This window comes from Agelaius phoeniceus, chromosome 9 (genome assembly GCF_051311805.1).
Source record: "Agelaius phoeniceus isolate bAgePho1 chromosome 9, bAgePho1.hap1, whole genome shotgun sequence".
In the NCBI taxonomy this organism is placed as follows: Eukaryota; Metazoa; Chordata; class Aves; order Passeriformes; family Icteridae; genus Agelaius; species Agelaius phoeniceus.
In genome coordinates this window covers 3,017,620-3,038,876 of record NC_135273.1, presented here as the reverse complement: position 1 = coordinate 3,038,876, position 21,257 = coordinate 3,017,620, and the positions used below count along the sequence as shown (strand labels likewise).

Below are 21,257 nucleotides of genomic sequence, written 5' to 3'. Positions count from 1 at the left end.
ATTTCCCACTGAGATTTAGTTTGTACATCCACTTGTGAGGAGACTGCTTGCCCTGTAATGTCCTCAGACATAAACCAGAAACATCTTTGAGGTCACTAATGTTCCAACACTCTGGGGAAAAATTGGCATGGAATAATGAAATCCTGTAAAATTAACAAAGTGTAGAAATAATTCTTTTTGAGGTTGACCAGTTTCCACTCTTTCTCCTGTAAAAAAAAACAGGTGGAGCCTGAATTCCCACTGACCTGCCTGTCTGATGGGCCCACTGTCCACGCTGCCACCAAAGCCTGGCTTGTCACAGAAGGGGGGGGCCCAGTCAGCCTCACAGTGGCAGTTCTTTTTGTTGTTGCAGACCTGCAAAACAAGACAAATGGCTTAACATGAAAAACACCCCAGAGCAGCCCTGGCTGATAAGGGCTTCTAATCAGACAGTGACACATCAGAGAGGAATAAAACTTGGAGAAGAAAGGAGATGTGCTGATAGCTGCCTGCTGCACACTGAGGTGGCAAAGAGCAACTCGCCATGGAGGAAGAGGATCCTAAAAACCATTATTTCTTTGGCAGGAAATCGTTGGAGTTGCCCCAGCTGACAACATCAATAATATGAGGATAATCAGACACCTCTTAAGTCTTGTTCTCTGTTTGCTTCCAGCAGCAGCATTATCTGCCTGGTAACTTCAGTTCCTCCTGCCTGCACAGGAGCAGCAGAGCTTTGTCAGCCCCCCAAGTATTACTGAAGGGGTATTGGGGACAGCCAAAGGTGATACAGAGACTTTATTATTAGGCATGAAAAGACACTTGATTATTAGAAATCTACAGTTCTTATAGAAACAATGGTGGACCTAAGACCTTTAGGAATCTTCTCTCCCATTATTGGTGAATAGGAATAGCACACTCTAGAAAACCGTATCTATAAACAATGGTTACAGAAAGAGAGTTAATAATTGTTTGAATTCTTCCATCTAAATTTCTCACAGCTTCTACACAGCTTCCCAGGATTTTCCTGGGAGAGCCATGTCTCTCTCTGTTCAGAAGATATGTAATTACTACACCCCAAGCTCTCCTCTCCATAAGGGCTTGCACTGAGCCCAGCACAGATTTTTCCATGGCTCCAAGATGAACCAGTTGCTGGAGTAAGCTGTGAAATGGGCTCAGGGCTGAGGAAACCCTGAGGGAGCTTTGATACCTGTCCTAGGTTGACTATATGATGCTTTAATCCCCAGCTGTCGTGTTCTGTTTATGCTCAATAATAAGTTTTGCACTTTAGGACTTGTTCCAGAGAGTGAAGGGGGCAGAGAAGAAGCTCAGTTTGTTTTCAGGCACTGCACTCACTCCTCCACATTCCTGCTCCTGGCCTGTGCTGTCTGTGGATGGACAGACAGTGGGACAGAGCTCTCCGTTGTTTTAGTTAGTTTTAGCTTGCTGAGGCAAACAAGTTCCCTGGACTGTGGGGTTTTTTTCCATTTTCTTTGGACCTGTTCAAACCTGCTCTGGACAGGACACCAGCAGAGCACCAGCAGCTCCACCTGGGGCCCACCAGGCTGGGCCTGGGCTGTGACATTTCCAGCACTGAGGGACTGATCAGAGCCTGAGTGAGCTGAGCTGCAACCCGGGGAGGGACTTTCTCAGTTTGTCATCTCTTTTGGAGCAGCAAGGAGTTTTGTTTAATATTGTTTAGGTTTTATTGTTTAATAAACAGGTTTTTTTCCACTTGTCCCCAAGGAGGTATTTTCTCCCAAACCAGTTGGGGGAGAAGCCAATTGAATCTGCTTTCCTAGAGGAGCCCCTTTGGGGGTTCTCTCCAAAATTTGCCCTGAACCAGGACAATGCCACACCTGCACTGGCTGCAGAGACACAGTGCTCTGTGCTGGGGTGGTTTTAATCTGGGTGAGGGAACAGCTGGGGAGGCCTGACCACCCCTGTGGGATCAGAGAGCTCTGAGGGACTGGAGCTCAGCACCAGCATGGCCTGGCCCTGCTGCACACAGGGCAGGAGCCAGAGCTCCAGGGCTTTCCCCACTGTCCCCAAACCCTCATTATCTCCTCCTGCTGCTCCTCAGGCAGCTGCTGTGTGGTGAACACAGAGCTTAAAGCTCCCTGCTGGCCTGACAGAATGCATGGAGTCACAGAACTGCTCAGGCTGGAAGAGATCTCCAAGATCTTCAACCATTCCCCAGAACTGACAAGGCCACCCATGGCCCCAGGTGCCACCACATCCACATGGATTTTAAATCCCTCCAGGGATGGGGACTCCAAACTGCCCTGGGCAGCTGTGCCAGGCCTGGAAAAACCTTTCCATGAGGAAATTGTTCCCAAATATCCACCCTGAGCCCAGGCTGAGGCCGTTCCCTCTGCTCCTGTCCCTGTGCCCTGGAGCAGAGCCCGACCCCCCCGGCTGTGCCCTCCTGGCAGGAGCTGTGCAGAGCCACAAGGGCCCCTGAGCCTCCTTTGCTCCAGGCTGAGCCCCTGCCCAGCTCCCTCAGGGATTCTGCAGCCCCTGCCCAGCTCCTTTATGAATTCTCCAGCTCCTGCCCAGCTCCATTCCCTTCCCTGAACTCCACCCCTCAATGTCTTGTCCTGAGGGATCCAAACTGACCCCAGGATATGAAGTCATATTTAGGTGCTCAAATCAATGTGTAAATAAAAGATTTTGGGCTTTAGGGTTTGTTGTCAATAAGGTCCTTAATTCTGTGCTAACCCCAACCATCACTGATCTGCCACCACCATGGAGAGCCCACAGCACAGATTAATAAATGAGTTTTCACTAAGACACAAATCAGTTCACAGGAGTTTGGGTTATTCTGAGCATGCAATATTCTGGCCAGGTCAGCTTGGCAGGCTTTCAGAAACACTGTGCTCCCTGTGTCTGCAGAGCACTAAAATATTCAGAGAGCTCAGACTGACTGTGGTCATGTAAAATTAAAAAAAAAAAATTTACATTTCAAAGACAGCAAGATAATTAAAAATATACTTTGTTATATACTTTGTTAAGCATTATTTTTTAAATTAAAGCACCACAGGAATTCCCATTTACAATTCCACGAGGTCAGTTTTGCCACTGAGGAGTCACCAGAGGTTCTTGTTTGTACAGACATAAAAAATGCCAGTCCAAGCCTCTGCTCATTCCGTCCTCAATGATAAGAGGCAGCACCATCAACACACTCAGTTTTGCAAATTCAGGGTGATAAAATAAGTTAAAGCAAATTAAAATCCTTCCTCAGAGAGGACAGTGAGTTTCTATGGCTCTTCCAGTGTGGCTGCCACAGCTTTTCAGAGAAACAAACAGCTCATCAGCACATCAAGGTTAATAAGGCAAAGCTTGACATAATTAACATTATCATAATATAAACTGGGTTTCAAACCACTGATATTATTAAATGATATCATCACATTTTTCATTCTGTGCCACTTTCATGCCACAAAACTCATCAATATGGTTTTACTTTTTTAATGTTTTTCGAAATGCTGTTTCATTTGCCTCTCAATTCCAATGTTTCCAATGCTCAATTCAAAAACTTCAACTTCTTTGTATCTATGGAGAAATTGCATTTTTGATTTTTAATGGGAATTCTTCATGATGGAGGGTCAGACTTCAAATTGCTTTGAGGATTACAAGATTCCTTTGTATCACAGGCTGTCAATTAAGAACAAGATAATTACTGCCTGATAAACATTTCTTTGTCAAATAAAAACAATTTCATATAAGGCACAGGGGAAATGGAAATACATAATAAAATGTATTGCAGTGACTCTGACTGATCTATGGCAGGCAATTATAGATCTCAAAGCCATTACAGAAAGTGATTTCATGTCCAGTGGTTATTGAGGGATTGTAAAAAATGTTTTCCTAGGATGCTTACCCCCCGTCCATGGCACTTGGTGGCACATTTATGGACCCCAAAAACACTGGTGTTCTGGCACCGCCGGTTCAGGCAAATCTGCAAAATAAAAAAAAAAAAAAAGATTTTGAACAGGGACAGAGCTGCTGGGGCTCCCAGGGCACCCTATCCCTTCTTTCAGCAGTTAAATATTCCCAGCACACAAATATATATCATTATATGGACAAAAAGGACACCAGGATTGGGTGTCTTCTTATTATTTCCCTCAGCCCCTTTTAAATCTTTGAAATCCAAAGCTGAGCAAGTTGAATTCTGCTCTCCTGGCCAGCCCTGGCTCCACACACACAGTTCACAGTGTGAGGTTGTGCAAGCAAACCCTCACAGATCCACTCAGGTGGAACTACTGGGGAGACCCTGGGGTTTGGGAGTTTTTAAAGCCAATTTAAAAATCAGTAATTTGCATTTTTTTTCAGGACTAGGAGTGCACTGAGCAGGATTCCTTCAGGTTCCTGCTCTGTTTTCCTTCCTATCTTCACCACAGCAGATGCTTCCTTCAGCAAAGCTTTGGATCCTCATGGTGTAAATTATCAGAGTTTTGTTTATATCAACAGTGAAATATTTTTCATTCCACTACAGAATGTGGACCCATAGTAGTGAATATTTAAGTGAGGTCATTGATTTTTATGGGCTCATCATTGTTTTCCAGGAAAACCAAGATCTTTCCAAGTTTTTCCCACATAAATAACTTTTTTTTGGTGTCAAATATAAACCAACCCTATTTAACATTTAATATTTATAGGAAATGGAAGTAAACAAATAGCATATGCAGAAGAATAAAATTCAAATTTTTTTTTTTTGCTTTCCATTCATTGCAGATAAACTTTATGCTGCCAATGGAGCTGAAAATTGAGGTTAAGCAAGATTAGTGCTGAGCAATAATAACATCAAACAGCCACACAACTGATGAGCATGTCTGTAATGAGAAGTAACCCTACTCCAAACAGAAAAAAGAAGAAATTAGGACTAGAATAACAGTTCCTATGCTATGTTGACAACAGAAAAGGTCAAAAAGCCCCACACTGCACATTTTGCTCATGTTTAACTGCAGTGCAGTTCAGTAGTACTAAAAGTCAGTCACAATAATTAGCATTAAGCTGGGAATGGTGTTGAAGGAGGCGACAGGGATGCTTAATCAGGGCACTTATGCCCTGGGGAGAAGGAAAAATGGAAAGGAAATTAGAGTGAATTGGCATCAACATGCAGGCATGGAGAGAATATGGTCTGATTACAGCACTATTCACAATTCAAATATTCACAGTGCAGCAGCTCCCAGAATTCTGATCACATTAAAATGGCTGCGTTTCAAATTGTGCATCTCCAGTTGAGAAAACCCAAGAATATTTAAATTCATATTCTTAATCCATAATACAAATGCACTAATGTCCTCAAAGTAAAACATACAATTTCAGAAGTATTAGCCTGTGTATTCTATAGTGTGGATGTGTATGATTAGATAGATTAGAAAGATTAAATACTCATTAGTAAAACATAATGGGGTGCTTTCTCAGTGCTGAGTTGCCTTTGAAAAGACTTTTTAGAACAGATTGACTTAGAAATGTTGTAAGGGTTGTTTTCCTGTAGCAGAGCTGTGGTTTCACTGGGGATGGATTTCAAACCTGTTCCCAGTACAGTGAGATAATACAACGTAATTCAAAAGCTTTCAGAAATTCAGAGGCTTACTTCAATTTACCACAAATTATCAAAGCACTTGTTTTTCCTCCTTTTTGCAAGCAAACCCACTGAGGGTATGGAAACCTCCTTCATTTCAATAGATCTTGGACTGCTTTCCATTCCTCCTCCCCCTGTAAACTCATGGCTGCCTCCCATCTTTCTCAGATGCTTTCCTCACAAAAGGAAAACTTAGAATGAGTTTTTTCACAGCCATGTGAAATCTGGGCTGCATTTGCAGTGGGTAATTCACAAAGTTTGCAAAACACAAACACTAAAATCAGTTTTGGTGGCTGAGCATCAATGGGTTTATAGTTTTCTAAGAGTGCATACAGAGATAGGTTTTCCTGCATGAAAAAAAAGAAGTGGGGAGTCATAATCAGAAGATAAAATACGTTTTGAAACCTCAAGTGAAGTTAATGACAATTTTGCAATGCCAGAGATGCTGGGAAAGGGAACACATGGAGCTCAGGAATTCATTAATAAGCCTGTAATGTATTTTGCTGTACTTATTTTGCAGAAAACCCCAAGCCTCCGTGGGCAGATAATTGGGACTGTCTTCAAAAAATCAGTCATAAACTTAAGCAACTTGCATTGCACAGAAACCCAGGACGTTTTGGGTTGGAAGGGACTTTGAAGCTCATCTATTTCCAACCCCCTGCCATGGCCAGGGACACCTTCCACCAGATCAGGTTGCTCAAATTTGCATCTGAAAATCCATAATCCAGAACAGTGGCCAGAAGGGAGGAAAATTTGTTTCAGTCTAAGCATGAGAAGCAATTATTTTGTGGGGAAAAAAAAAAAAAATCCAAAGAAAAAAGAAGTACAAAACACTTGGCAGAGCGACGGTCGTGATGTTCCCCTCGTCTGGGAGCATTCCAGAATCTTACTTTTCCATCTCCACACTTGGTTCCTGCCAGCACCAGCCCAGGGTCAGGCATATCATCCCCCAGATACACGTGGGTGCCACGGCACAGGATCTTGCCCCCCTCCTGGAGTGGGATGTTGGTTTCTATGGAAACTGCATTGGTACCAATGATGGGTCGGTTTGCTCCTCCTTGACACTGGATCTTTCCACACTTCGCATCCCTGATGGAAATAAACACAACACAAGCAAGGATGAGGTGAATCATTGCAAATGTTCCAAGCCCTCTGCCAGCACCTGTTGCTGTGTTTGCAGGGAGAGGCCCTACCTGGGTTCACATTTGGCAAAGGAGCTCTTGGAGTCCTTCCCGCAGTTGCCGTAAGGGTCTCCAGCAGAATTGACTCTCTCAAAGCAGATCCCAGGAGCGGGTTTTGCACCTGAAACAAAACCTAATCAGAACTCTCATCTCATACAAGGTGTTTTTAATAATTTCCTTTGAGCTCTGCTGGTGCTTTAGGGGAAAGGGGGGATGTGAGCTGAATGTTGATGAGGCAACAAACAGCGGTGCATGCTAATGGAAGGGTTTGGATGGGTGGGATTGCCAGAGTTTGTCTCTGAGCAACAGGCAGTGCAGAACTCCTTCTCTTCCAGGATTTCTCAGCTCACAGCCCTCTTGCCAATCCTCCTAGGACACAAAACCTTCTAGCAAATACCAGACAGACAAAGGCCAGCTGGAAAGTTGACTCTTCTTTTGCAGGAGTTCATGTTCTAGTGACACCCCAAAGAAAATTCTTTTCAAGAAAGGCCTGTTTGACTGCAATTGAGAACAAGCCAACAGGGAAAATCCAGTTGTAAACTGGGTGTAAAGATGTGAGGGCCTGGCATGGCAAAGGGAAATGAGCTGCTATTAACTCAGGCTGAAGGACTGGGGAGAGGAAAGGAGCCCATCCCACCTTAACCCTCAGGACACCCACTCCTGAGAGGAAGAGTGACATGGAAGAAGGGGCATTTCTGTCATGGTGGTAGAAGTGGGAATATGGGAGTTCAGGCAGCATCTGGCTCTTATCTACTGTGATCTTTTCTGATAAAGACATATCCTAATGGCAAAGGAACTTCCCTGGTGGGAGCAGGGCTGGAAAAGCTTGTGCAGGCAGATAATTAATCCTTGCACTTCAGGAGTTCAAGGGCGCTATTAGAACATCTCTTCTAGTGTTTTATACACACAATCTCCTGCTCATTTCCCTCCAGATTAGAACCAATTACAGAATATCTTCTAGGGGAAGATGCATCCGTTCATCTGGAATGCTGAAGAGGTGAAGGATCTGCTTCCCTGGTTTGACTGCTGCAACAATTCATTAGTCAGTGTACTGGAATTTAATCCCTTTGTTCTACAGTGAAGTGTGGCTTTCATTTCCAGCCAATAATTGCTGCTTCTTGCAAGATTAAGAGGCCCTTTGTTAGGGCTCTTTACTACTCTGTATTTTCTTTCCATGAAAATAATTAACAGCACCATCAAGTCACCACCAACATTTCAACTGCTCCAACAGGGAGACTGGCTTTGAGCAGCAGAGAGGAAACTCTGGCTAAAACTGAGACCAGAGACCTGCTACCTGCATTTCTGTGCTTCTGACAGATCAGCCAAAGCAAAGCAAAAAGAACTTGGCAGCAAGTGATGTGATAGCCCAAAGGCTGAGAATATCCCATTTCTACAGTGCTCCTGATCTTTACCAGACACAGAACATTTCAACTAATGCTACATTTTGTCAAATGTTTTGAGTCACTTCCAAGTGTGTATGCCTCTAACTGTGGGTAAAACATTGCATTTATTTGAGCCAGACTGAAGATTTCATTTGAAAGTCTTCAAAGAGGAAAATGTTCTTTTTTTCTTTTCTTAAAAGAAAAAAAAGGGGGTCAGATTCCTGGAGAAGAAAATACAAATATGACTGTAACACTTCCAGCCAGTGTGGATCTTTTCACTAAAAACTCAGAGATTAAAACTTCAATTAATTATCTGCATTTCATAGTCAGAAGCTTGACTAATACTATATACTGCTGAACAGCAATCTAATGCTATTAAGGACAAAGTATTAAGAGTTGGAGAGACTTAAGATGGCACCCTCTTTTCCTTCTAACATTTTAACATGCTGAAACTGGAAAATTCAGCAAGAAAGGCACAGAAGGAACTGAATATGAGCTGATAGTTCCCTGGGGAGAAGGACAAGAGCCTGAAATTCTTTGGAAGATTATGATCAAGCTTGCTGAGTTCAGAATATTTTTTTCAAATCTAGAACTCCTAAAAGGGACCTACACAGGATTCTTTCAATTCTTTTTCATTAAAGTTCATGCAATAATAAAAAAAAAAAAAAAAAAATCAACAAAAGCATCCAGACGAGGCGCTGTGCAGAAAAAGCAAAAGTTAAATTTCCATTTTCAGCATGCAGATGCCTCCTCATCTTTCCAGGGTGGGCACACTCAGTGTTCAGCTTGAGACAAACATTACCATGTGCAAATTCTATAGCAGCTTTGGAAGGGCTGGGGAGGGAAGAAACGTTCTGGGAGCAAGAGGCCAAGGAAACCTGCCTTTTCTAAACCTGCTTTTTCTAAAACTGCCTTTTCTAAACCTGCTTTTTCTAAACCTGTTTTTTCTAAACCTGCTTTTTCTCCCACATGTGCAAGGACCAGCTTGTGCAGCCCTGGTTGTGAGCAACTGCTCTGGGTGTTGTTTTTGGCCAGGAGCCTCAGCCCAGCTCAGCTGCTGCCATGGAATTGAGGGGCTGGATGCTCCCTTGGAGCTGTGGCAGCACAGCCCAGAGCCCAGACACGCTGTCCCCTCAGTGCTGTCCCCTCAGTGCTGTCCCCTCAGTGCTGTCCCCTCAGGGCCAAAGCTGCCAAAAGCCAAATGAATGCTCATGTCCTGTGCTCTGACTGCAAGGGATGTAACTAAGGCTTATTCTGAAAATGGTTTTTAAAAGGGAATGCTGAAGACAGAGTTTAAGGTGTTCCTCTTTCACCTGGTGGAAGTTTTTGGGTTTTTTTTTTTGGTGTGGCTGATTTTTTTCCTGAATTCAGCAGCCTGGCGTTGCAGAGATGATGGAAAGCAGCCCCCAGGAAGGAAAACACATCTGCAGGGCTCAGACACTGAGCTTTAACTCCAGCTTTAATAACACTTGACAAGAAAAAGGATCTTGTGGAGCACAAACAACCACTCCCCTGCCAGGCTGGGAGCAGTCTGTGTGTGGAAACACCTGGTACCCAGTGATCATCTGCAGCCTGGAAACCAAAACCCAGCTTCACTTTCTGCCTTTGGTTTCCACCCAAGACATGCTGGTGCTTGGGATTCAGATGGCTGTTCCCTCTCCCCACTGGCTTCTCACAATATTTGTACTTCTTTATGGATGAAAACATATCAGAGTGTGAGATGCTGAACAGATGGAGCTACCAAGTTAAAAGGAGGTTTTCAGAGGATGCTTAAGGAAGAGAATTGTAATGTTGTGTTTCTGGAGGAAACCCATTTATCATGACTGCACCACGTAAACTGAAGCAGAAAGTCCTGTCTTCCTCTATTTTCTACCTCTGCAGGCAGAGGCAAAATGATTTGTGAAGGATTTCTGAGGGTTATTAAGTGGTTTGAGCTGGATGAACAGAGTTTATTTCACTTTGCTGTTGGTAATTATAGTATCATGACCCTCTAATTAAGGTCCTGTCAGCCCTTCCATGCCAAGCCTCATTCAAGGGATTAAATCAGCCCCTGGAAGCTGCAGAAGGTCAAAGCTCACCCCTGCAGCTGCCAGCCTGGAGATTGTTGGGGTTTTTTCTCCAAATGTGTATATTGATGAGCCCACTTCTTTCCCTATGCAGTTGCAAAAAAATAAAAAAATAAAAAAATCTAACTTGCAGGGCACAGAAATGCTGTGTCATTTCAGACCTGCTGCCATAGGTAAACACCAACAGAGTCTCTTGAAAGGAATGAGGGAAATTTCTGACCATGGTGCTGATTCCATGAACACGAGAAACATGCTCTAGCAGGCTGACAGCAGAAAAGGAAGATATTTCAGTTCAGCTCCCAGCTGTCTGTGGGTGGGGAGAGGGGAAAAAAACAACCTCTGAGTAACAGGCTGGAGTTCTGTGGCTCAGGCTGTGCCAGCCAGCACCACAAATAACTGTGCAAGTAAATATAAGCATAAAAACCACAGTTCTCTGTCGTGTGATCTGGGTTTCAGCTCATTAACTTTGTTTTTGCTGCAAAGCAAAAGTTCCATGAGCTGCCCTTGGCCTCTCCCCATCCTGATGATCCCTATTCTGTCTGGACAAGAGCAAGATGGGGTTGAGCATTTTTGTGCATTTAAGGAGGATGATGTCACCACCCCTGAGAATATGATTTAATATCTTTCCCATCGACAGAAGAAAAAGGCCTGGCCATAAATCTGTGATGGTCAAAATAGTTTGATTTCACTGAATTCAGGAAATTGCAGTGCTTGGACAATTAGCAGTTTTCCAAAAGCAAATCAGCAGTGGTTGGGTCAGATATCTGAGGCGGGCAGCCCATTTATTTTGTGTCTGTAGGGTTCTACAGACATTTATTTTGTGTCTGTAGGGTTCTACCTGGCAAAACCTGCAAAGTTCTCACTCAGTAACAAATATTGACATCTAAATTAAGAATGTTCCTGCCTCAACAAATGGCCATGTCCATGCAACACATTTAAATGTCTTCTAATTATTAAATCAATGCCTGCCATTGGCTCCCCAAAATCATTGCTTTTTTCCCCACTTGGGGAAATTACAGGAAAACAAACTGCCAAACTTCCCTAAAGAATCATTTTCTTGTCGATGCAGAAAAAGCCATGAGTTTAAAGTTGAGAATCTTCTGTTCCTTGGTAATCAATGATTTCTCTGTCTTGAGCAGCTCTATCTGTGTGTCTGGAAAATGCCACCACACACAGCATCACCATTGATGTCACTGCTATCAATAGGTCAGATCAGTACAATCTGATAATTTTGAATATGGACCAAAAAAAGGTCACCAGAATTTCCTGCTCCCCAAAGATAAAAATGACATGAATTATGGAGAGAGAGAGAGAGAATGGAGAGCTCTGGGAGCAGACTGGAATCAGCCTGGGCTCTGAGAGGAACTCATGGCTATTTTCAGAGATTCTCCCCAGGAGCTCCTCCCTTCTCCTTCCCACCAAGCTTTCCACAAAGATAAGAAAGAAGAAAAAAAACAAAAATCCTCTATTTTATCTGAGCCACTGTGTTGAGAGAAACAAAAACAACCCCAAGGAAATGCAAGTGCTTTTCTGGAAACAGGTTCCTACTGCTCAGCCTAATGTAAACAAGCTCTGACAGTGTTCATCATTTTCCTTTAAATAGATCTAAAAACATGAAGATTGACATTTATCATTGGGCTTCTGGACATCTGTAACCTGATGAATAAAGAAAGATGTACAAGGGAAGACATTAATAAGGAATTCAATATACCGAATATTATTTTAGGAAAAGTTATTGTATTTTGTTCTGCATGGATTCCTCCTACTGGGAAGAAGAAAATAAGGAGAGAATGAAAATGAATTGTAATATGATTTTCCTTCAGAGGGGGAATTATTTTTTTTTAAACACAAAACTACTTCAACACAGGCAGTTGTTAAAAACAGTTCTGATCAGACACAACAACCTGGGAAAAGGTTCCAATGTATATTTTGGTACAAAGTCCAGAGACAACATCTTAGAATGTCAAATCTCTTTGTGCTGCAGGCAAGGCTGGAAAGACGTGTAGGTTTTTAATCTGTACCATGATCTGCACAGTTTTTCCAACTGCATGAGCCACCCACCTCTCTTCTCATTCCACCCCAAATCTGCCAGCTCACACTTCAGCCAGATGTGTGAGAGAGCAGTGGATATTCACACCCCTAGTCTTTAAATCCAGAATATGGGCATTATTTGAAGTGTCCAAGGCCAGCTAGACAGGGCTTGGAGCAACGTGGTCTAGTGCAGGGTGTCCCTGATCATGGCAGGGGTGGAATGAGATGATCTCTAATGTCCCTTCCAGCCCAAACCCCTCTGGGAATCTGCATTTATTTTTAATTTATACTTCCAAAAACGTGGCAAGAATTAAGACTTTCAGTTCAGGTTTGGTCATGTCCCTTCCTCCCTATTTAAAATCCTTCTCCTTGGGCCTTCCCAAGGCAAAACCAAGGGGTATTCCAGCCAAAATCTGTTTGAGCTCTGTTCTTAACACAACATCTGTCTCATAAAGAGAGATGGAGCTTCCATGCCTGCCAGTGCCCATATCAAACAGTCCCGAGAAGGAAGGCAGGAGAGAATTAGGGGATCCCAGGGCTGTGGTGGAATTGCTGTGTTAGGAAGCAGACCTGGCAAGGAGCTGCAGCAATGCAGCTCCCTGACCTTTAGAGGAATTTTTCTCAGCCATTGACACCACGAACAGCCTGACCAAGTAACTTTCCACAGCATGGGAAACTGGTTCAGGAGGAGATTTTTGCCTTGTACAAGAGGAAATGTCTGTGTATGCAGGGATTAGAAGTCCCAGTGTGACTCAGGCTGGAGGCTATAATTGTCCATGGCTCTATGAGCTCACATCAGCTCTAGGACACGCGTGGGACTGGAGCACAGCACGCTTTGTTCCACGTGAGGAGTTCAGTTCTGAGCTGGAACCCCTCCTGAACATGCTCTGATACCCACATGGCCAAGCTGACCTGCACCACTGGGGCTGCTTCCTGACATGCTGTAATGCTCTTTTAAAGAGAGATTGCAAAAAGTCCACGTTCTCTGGGAAGGAAACAGAGAAATTCTTCAGTAGTGTTCTGGGGAGGGCTTTGACCAAGGGAAACATCTGTGTGCCATTATACTGATACAGAGGTTTTGGAGCAGAGTTAGAGATGCTGAATTCAAAGAGGCTGGAAATATTAGTTTAAAAGAAATAATTACACCTATTTCTAAGTAATGTTTCTCCTTAGGAGAGAGAGTTTTTCAAATTTGAGATAGAAGGTCAGAGATGCTGAAGAAGACATGATTTGGATTCATACCAAAATTCTGAGTTAATACTTGCATTTCAATGGAAGGGTCACAGGCCTTTATAGAAAGGTGAACAGCTTTCTTGGGAAACATGTTGAGAACAACTCAAGAACTCATGTTAACAGATTTCTGCAAAAAGGGAGCAAATTCCCACGGGAGAATAAACCCCTTTCTGCTTCAGTGCACACCCTGCTAAAAGCACTGTCAGGAGGCAGTTTCCAGGTGGCACCAGTTAATAAAATACACACAGTGATCCAGGAGTCTCATGTCAGTGTCAAAAGCTGAGCCCTGGCTGGGGATGGAGCAGACACATCTGTTTTGCAGATGAGCTGTTTAGAGCACAGGAGGAAGCTCACACAGCAGCCTGAAAAGGGCTGTGATTTCAACCTGCCAGGAGCGTTCAGCACCTTGTGGGGTGACATCAGACCATATCAAAGTCAGGAGGAAATGATTTGTCTAAGTTCACCTATCCATTTGCAGCTTGTTGCTGCATGAGCCTCGTTACCTCCTGCTGCAAGACATGAACACGACAGCAAATCAAGGCTGGAATGAATCACCCAGAGATTCCCTCATGATTCAAACAGCTACAGATTGGTGCTGCACCCTCCAGATCTTTATTCCCTCCCCCAAGCCTCTGTCAGACCTGTGTCCCAGTGCTGGTGATGCCTTGGGAGGGCTGCCCTAGGACAGAGGCTGGGCAGAGCTAAAGAATAAAGCAGGGATTCATTCAAAGCATCTCCTCCATGGATCCACCTTGGGCAGCACCAGAGCCCAGCCAGGGCTGCACCCAAGATGAACCAAAATGGCCCCAAAATGCACGGCCGGGCACGGGCTCTGTCCCTGGGATCAGTTCTGCTCCATTTGCACCTTGCAGTTCATTGTCCCATTCCAGCTTTAGCCCCTGCAGTCCCACCCTGCTTGTTTTTCTCTCTCCAGCCCACGGGGTTTGTGCTCCTGGGCTGAGATTTGGATCATTTGTCCTTGGTGCCCAGCTGGAGCAGGAATTGTTTTGTCTCCCTGCTCTGTGCACAGAGCTCAGCATCCCCTGATGTGAAGCCCAGACCCACCCACTAAAGCAGCACAGAATGGGAAAAATAGAAAAGCCAAACCTGAGGCCTCTCTGGCACTCACCTGGGCCCCAGAGGGTGATGCACTGCTGCTCGTGGGTCTGACAGATGCCATTGTAGCAGTAGCCATCCACCCCGTGGCACGCGTGCCCGTCGTGCAGGTAAACGTTGGCCGGGCACTGCGGGCTGGCCCCCGTGCAGAACTCGGGCAGATCACAGGAATTGCTCGACTCTCTGCACGAAATCCCTGCTGCTTTGAGCTGCAAAACAAACAGAACTTCAGTGGCTGGGCTGTGCCTGGTCAGCCCTGCAGCACAGGAGCAGATAGATTCCCCCCGGCCCGGCCCCAGCTGACTGCAGAGGACAGGGCAGGGATGGCAGAGCTCTGAGTGCATGGATCTGAGCCATGCTGGGAGGCTTTGGCAGCAAGGAGGCTCAGATGAAGCTGCACACATGACTCAAGACAGAAGGGAACCCCAGCCCTGATGTTTGCAGGTGGCTCCTTCATCGTGTCCGAGCACAAGAACTCTGGAAAGGAGGATCTGGGGCACTGGGCAGGTCAGAGACCTTTCCATCCAGGGCAGCTGATCACAGAACACTGTGCTGTGTTAGGGCACAGGAAGCCACCAGCAAACTTGGCTGTGGATTCAGATGCCCAACAATTCCCAGCTTGGAAGGTTCAATTCAATGATCTTGAATAGATCTTGAACGTTAATAAATCTATGGAGTTACATTTCCTCATGGAAATGTTGTTGTGATGGGCATCAAGATCTCCTCAAACTTAGTTACAAGATTAACTGTTTGTCCTGTACCAATTTCCATGGAAAATGATATTTTTTTTTTGGAACGTGCCAGTCTGAACATTCACATCTCAACAGCAGCCACAAAAGTTGGGTGTGCTCTGGGAGCAGCGCTGAATTTTAATCACATTGCCTTTGGTAAAAAGCAAAGGACATGAAGATAGATTGATTTTGCTAAAAAGCAATTCCTGGCTGTGAGGATCCCTTGCTGCTCCAAGCTCATAGGTTGCCACAGACAACCTGCTGGATGCTTTATTAGCCCACAGGCAAGGGATGGTCTGAGAATTCAAGCAGGTAAATGCCTGTGGTAAGTTGGCTTTTATAGAGTGTTAGGAGACCACAACAGCTGATGAGCTGCTGTTAAAAATACATTATGCTGCTGATGGAGTTAATAATTTAAGGACCCTCCCCCCAAAAAAGAGGGTTAAGCATTTAATGAATGCTTGCTGAGTAAGAATGAGAAAAATTAAAGCACACAAAAGTTCATGAAAAAGAAGTTTTGCATGAGTAACTGAAGGGGCCACAAAAAGCACAGAGACAATTAAAAAAAATCTGTTGATCTGCTCCTTCAATAATTTATATTTTGGGAATTTTTTAATTGCTCACATGACACACAAGTGTCTTAATGCTTATCAATACCAATTTACTTCTCCTCCATCCTTGCTTTGGGAATTATCTAATTGCTCACATGACATGCAAGTGTCTTAATGCTCATCTATACCAATTTACTTCTCCTCCGTCGTTGCTTACTGCACTGAAGCAGGGAAAAATGCAGAATTCTGCCCTCCCCACCCCACCCAGAGACATTTCCCCAGGTTCACCTGGCAGTCCTCGCAGCAGAGCCCATGTGCACACACTGCTCCTGGGTTCAAGGCACAGGTGGTTGCATTGCAGCACGGGTTTGTACATTCCTGCATGGATTTGGAGGGTAAATTTAGAGCAGACAACGTGCAGTCACCATGAGCTGTAAATCAAGAGGCTGCCTATAGCTCTGCCAAGAAAAGCTGGGCATGAAATCATGAATTATGCATGAAATTCGACAACCTGATCCAAACAGCCTTGTCTGCCCTCGGATTCAACAAGCCCAACAAGTGTAGTAAAACCAGAGGAGCTGCTGAGGAGGGCTGGTTTATTCCAGCTATGGATCTAATCCCAAATATCAGAAACAACCCGAGCGTGCTGACACCAACCCTGATAGAGCACTGGGGTGTTTTATTGCCACAGGAATCAGTGGAATGATTCCAGTGCCTCCAGAGAGGATCCAGGAGCTGCTGCAGTTGCTGAGCATCACGACCACAGCTCTGTTTTGTGCTAGCTGCTGGCCAGGCTCCTGTTTGGATGGAGGCTGGGGCTGCCACAGAGGAAGACAACGACACAATTCCATGTAATCCCTTATCAGAGCACACCAGTAATAGAGCTGTGAGATATGGAATGGCCATGAATTGCAGCCTCACTCACTGATACATCCCAATTTCACACTTGTGGATTAGATGGTGCCGTGTGTGGGCTCCTGCAAACTTTATTGTCAGTAGAATGAGCTCGTAAGGAGCCTCAGAAAAGAATGGATTTGTTTTTCCAAGATAATGCCCACAAGCTGCAAGTTACACCAGCTGAGCTGGAATCTCATCTCTCTCACAGAAATAGGAGCAGATAAAATTGCTCTTCAGCTGTGTTAAATCTGTTTGACTTAGCAAGGGATCACTGACAATAGAGGGAACACAGGAGGAATGAGTGGGTTAGAGTGATGCTCTCAGTCTCTTGTTACTTCCCTGGCTTCTGAAAGCTTCCCAACTGACTCACCAGCACAAACCAGAAGGATTCTCAGCATTTCACTGTTTTTTAGGTATTATCTTCCTGGATGTACAAAGCCAACTGTGCTGTGAAGCAGAGGAACAACTTCCTGCTCCTATTTCTGATCACCAGGAAGCAGCAGGCTACAGAAATATTCCTGTGCAGCTGCTGCATGTCAGGAGCAACATTCCTCTGCACAGAAGCACGTTTTCTAAATTCACCTCAGAAATAATCTGAGATAAGCAGGGTGGAGTGTCAGTCCCATTAAGGCCATTTTGAAGCAGTCAGCTGCAATACCCCATCCTCTGGCCCCACAGCAGCATTCCACAGGCAGACTGGGATAAAGACACAGCTCTTGGAGTGGTGTTTCAGCAGCCTCTGAAATTTCCAATTGCTGCCTCACTTATTGCTCATTGTAGGGAATGAGCTTGGTAAATAGTTTTTGTGCCTGGGCTATCAAATTGTCAGGAATGATTTTAACATAAACAAGTGAAAAAACAAGCAAGGCTCACCAGGTTTTGGGAGGATGGAGGCTGCCACCTGAAAGTACTCCTGGAGTTTGTTATTATTATTATTATTATTATTATTATTATTATTAGTTATTATTGATAACAACAGCAATGATGGGAGGAGGTTTCTCAGTGTGGCTCTCCTGGCTCTTCAGAGGAACCAGAGCAGCCCAACCCCAGAACAATTCCAGCACCACCTACGAGATGTCAGGCTCTGTCCTGTGGACAGGACACCTGGATTTCCCCCTCTCTTCTCTAAGAACAGGACAGACCCCACGGGGTCAGCCCATAACCCCTCTGTCCTTGTGTCCCCCTGAGAGCAGCCAGCAGCAGAGGTTTAAGGACATCGACACCTTCCCATTCTCCTGCCTTTCCCTTGGCTCTCCCTTGGCTCCATGGGCATTTTTAGCACCTGTAAGAGTCAGAGTAAAGGAACTCACAGGTAACCAACACAGTCAGGGCAGCAGCTCCTTCTGCTTGTTTGGAACCTGCCATTTTCTAACTTCATCTGCTCATTTGTTGATCTCTCCTCTCTCACCCTTTCCATTCCCTTCACGATTTTATCAGCTTATGCTGCATTCCCCTTTATTTTCTTCTTTTCCAGCCAGAGCCCTTTGGAAACTTTGAACCACCTTATTGCTTTTCTCTCAATCTTTTTTCACTCTGCTTTATCCTCCCTGGGATCAGGGAGGGGTAGGGAAAACCTGCACAAGCAGTTTCAGGCACAGCAGATTTATAGAGGTCTGCTGGTGCTTTGTTTTGTTTTCCTATTTCTCTCCTAGTACTTTCTAACAGCCTATTTACCTTTTAGACCACTCCTGAGCACTGGGCTGACATTTTCATGAGACTATTTATTGCAATATGAAGTCTTGTTCCTCCATGGTCAGAGTCAGCTCAGAGTCCATCATCTTCTTTGTGTTTTTGGAATGTGCATCACTCCTCAGTGAGTCCCATTTCTCATCCTAATGCCTGCTCCAGCTGCCTCAGAAGATTTCTCTGCAGTCCTTCACAGCCAGTTTTCATCTCTAGCAGCCTAACTAATATCATCAGCAAATTAAAGACTATTCCTCCTCCCAGGCTCTTTATGGAAATGCTGAGTTGTGTAGTCCCAGGACACATCTCATGGATACAGCACAGCAGGTCTCCTACCACTGCATGAAATGGGTGATTTACACCTGCTTGCATTTCTCATCTTTTAACCCAATTTTTGCCCGTGCACTTTTCTCTCCTTTACAGCTGCTCAATCTCCCAGAGATGCTTTGGTGAAGGTTTGGCCCAAAGCCTCTCTGAGCCCCTCACAGGCTGCAGTGACAGCCCTGTCCCTTCCCTTTCCATGCACTTGTTGAGCCCTTCAGAGCTCTGTGATGGATTTGTAAGACACAATTTTGTAAGAGAAGAGTTCCTGGCACAAAAGCTGTGTTGACTCGTCCCTGGCATGTCACAGCTGTTTGGGCACTCACTCCTAATTACATTTGGAAGTAATTTGTCTGACTTCTGAGTTAGCAATTTGTAGTTTTCTGTTCTTCCTTGCAGCTGGTTATGAAAGACATATTTTCATCTTTCAAGGACTGAAGATTTTTACTTCTCTTTATCCTTTTATCTTTCTATCTATAATTTACATTAACCCTCCTTCCACAGACACTGCAGCACATCAGGCATTTTTGGTCATATAGACAAAAATTGTTAGGATCATAAAATCATAGAATGGTTTGGGTTTGAAGAGACCAAAATCATCCAGTGCCACCCCTGCCATGGCAGGGACACCTTCCACTGTCCCAGGTGCTCCCAGCCCCAATGTCCAACCTGGCCTTGGGCACTGCCAGGGATCCAGGGGCAGCCCCAGCTGCTCTGGGCACCTGTGCCAGGGCCTGCCCACCCTCACAGAAGAATTTAATCCTAATATTACTCATTCTTGGGATGCTGCAACACCATGGACAGAGCTCAGCTGGCACAAATGAGTGGGCAGGGCATTAGTAACTAATCACACAGGTTTTCTGGAAGCACTCAGATCACAGCAGTAAATCCCAAATAAGTTTAATTGCACCCAAGCTGCATTTCTTTCCAATATAACTAAAAAGGCAAAAAAGACAGAAAGAAGAGGCAAATCAAGGCAGTGCTTGCTGACATTAAGTGGCTTTGACTTGAAAAGGTATCACTGACGTTCAGAAATGAAAACAAGAAAGATAACAGGGTTACAAAGACATTTGCAAGCTGCTTGCACTCTACTGACTTTAAACATGGAGATAAGGCTGCTTCCTCCAACCCTGCTATCCTCAAGAGTGAGGAACTGTCAGGAAATCCTCAAGGCTTGGACAAGCCCAATGCACTCCACAGGCAGGATGCAGCAATATCTTGCTGCTTTAACTGCCCCCATCTCTTTTGTCTGTAGGTCCCTATTCATCACAGGAAACAAATCCCAGATCTGCTGCTGCCTTTAATTCACATAATCAGAGAGAAGTTCAATAAAGCCAATGAGGAGAGGATGTAAAGGGATAAGGATGCCAGCTCGGATATTATTTGACCCCAGGTTTTGCCTATCTCCTGCTGATCTCAGGAGTCCTCTGACACAGTCACTAAACTGAATGGAACAATCTTGGATGCAGCAGCAATCTGTTTGGGAGGCAGTGAGGGCTCTTTCTGTTGGGAGGTAACTGACTAGAGGGAAAAAAAAATCCTGCAGGGAAGGAGGAAAGGTCTTGGACCTAAAAACTGAAGCTGCAATGAAAAATACTTGGCCAATATTAATATTTCTATTTATATAATTCTATAGATATGGATAGTGAGGCCCTGGCACAGGGTGCCCAGAGAAACTGTGGCTGCCCCTGGATCCCTGGAAGTGTCCAAGGCCAGGTTGGACAGGGCTTGGAGCAACCTGGGATAGTGAATAAGTGAAATGGCAGGGGGAAAATGAGATTATCTTTATGGTCCCCAACCCAAAGCATTCTAGGACTGCACAGATTCTGTGGTTATGTTGACATAGATATAAATAAATGCAAATTTAAATACAATTCAAAAATGTTATAAATATAAATATGAACATAAATATAAAATATAAATATGAACATAAATATATAACTATAAGAGTGGCTTCTTATTGATGGAAACAAACCTTCGACTAACTCACGTTTGCTTGAGAAATTCCAGCCAAGTTCTCAAACTTCTTCTGAGTTTAGCAGATTAGCTAATGCTGAAAGGAACTTCTAGGACCAGGAGGTCATGGCCAGTCTGCTGGACAAGCCAGAGTTTGCTCTCTAAGGATGAGCTGAGCACATTCTTAACCCAAGCCCTGCCTAAACTTTCCCATCTCGAATGCACTCGAGGCTCCCTGCTCTTCTGAGACTCTGAGGTTCGAGCTGATGGGACAGAAGCAGAGAAGTGAGAGCTCTGTCTTACACCAAGCCCACCAAAGCAACCCTCCACTGCCAAAATCCTGCAGGCAGGACATGAGCAGCATTTCCCAGGTGGTGTCCTGTCACTGACACATTTTCTGAAAAATCCCTTTGCCAGGAGTTTTCTCCTGAGAAGCTGAGAGGCCTCAGAAAAGAAATGTACACAATGAGTATCTGATGGCTGTGGAATGTGCTCTGGAGATGGTTCACCAACAGGTGCATCTTGGATTGGTTGCATGTGAGT

At 44.6% G+C, this 21,257-nt stretch overlaps 1 protein-coding gene across 2 annotated transcripts in view; it reads right to left on the bottom strand.

Moving 5' to 3' along the window:
- Window positions 1-21,257, bottom strand: part of ADAM12 (ADAM metallopeptidase domain 12) — a 185,053-nt gene that overhangs the window by 10,415 nt on the left and 153,381 nt on the right. For both annotated transcript variants that reach the window (XM_077182778.1, XM_077182779.1), the window contains 6 exons: window positions 16,146-16,235; window positions 14,589-14,784; window positions 6,760-6,868; window positions 6,457-6,655; window positions 3,860-3,937; window positions 246-354 (listed from right to left, as the gene is read on the bottom strand). In XM_077182778.1, coding sequence (XP_077038893.1) covers window positions 246-354; window positions 3,860-3,937; window positions 6,457-6,655; window positions 6,760-6,868; window positions 14,589-14,784; window positions 16,146-16,235 — 781 coding nt within the window. The remainder of the gene's footprint in view (window positions 1-245; window positions 355-3,859; window positions 3,938-6,456; window positions 6,656-6,759; window positions 6,869-14,588; window positions 14,785-16,145; window positions 16,236-21,257) is intronic.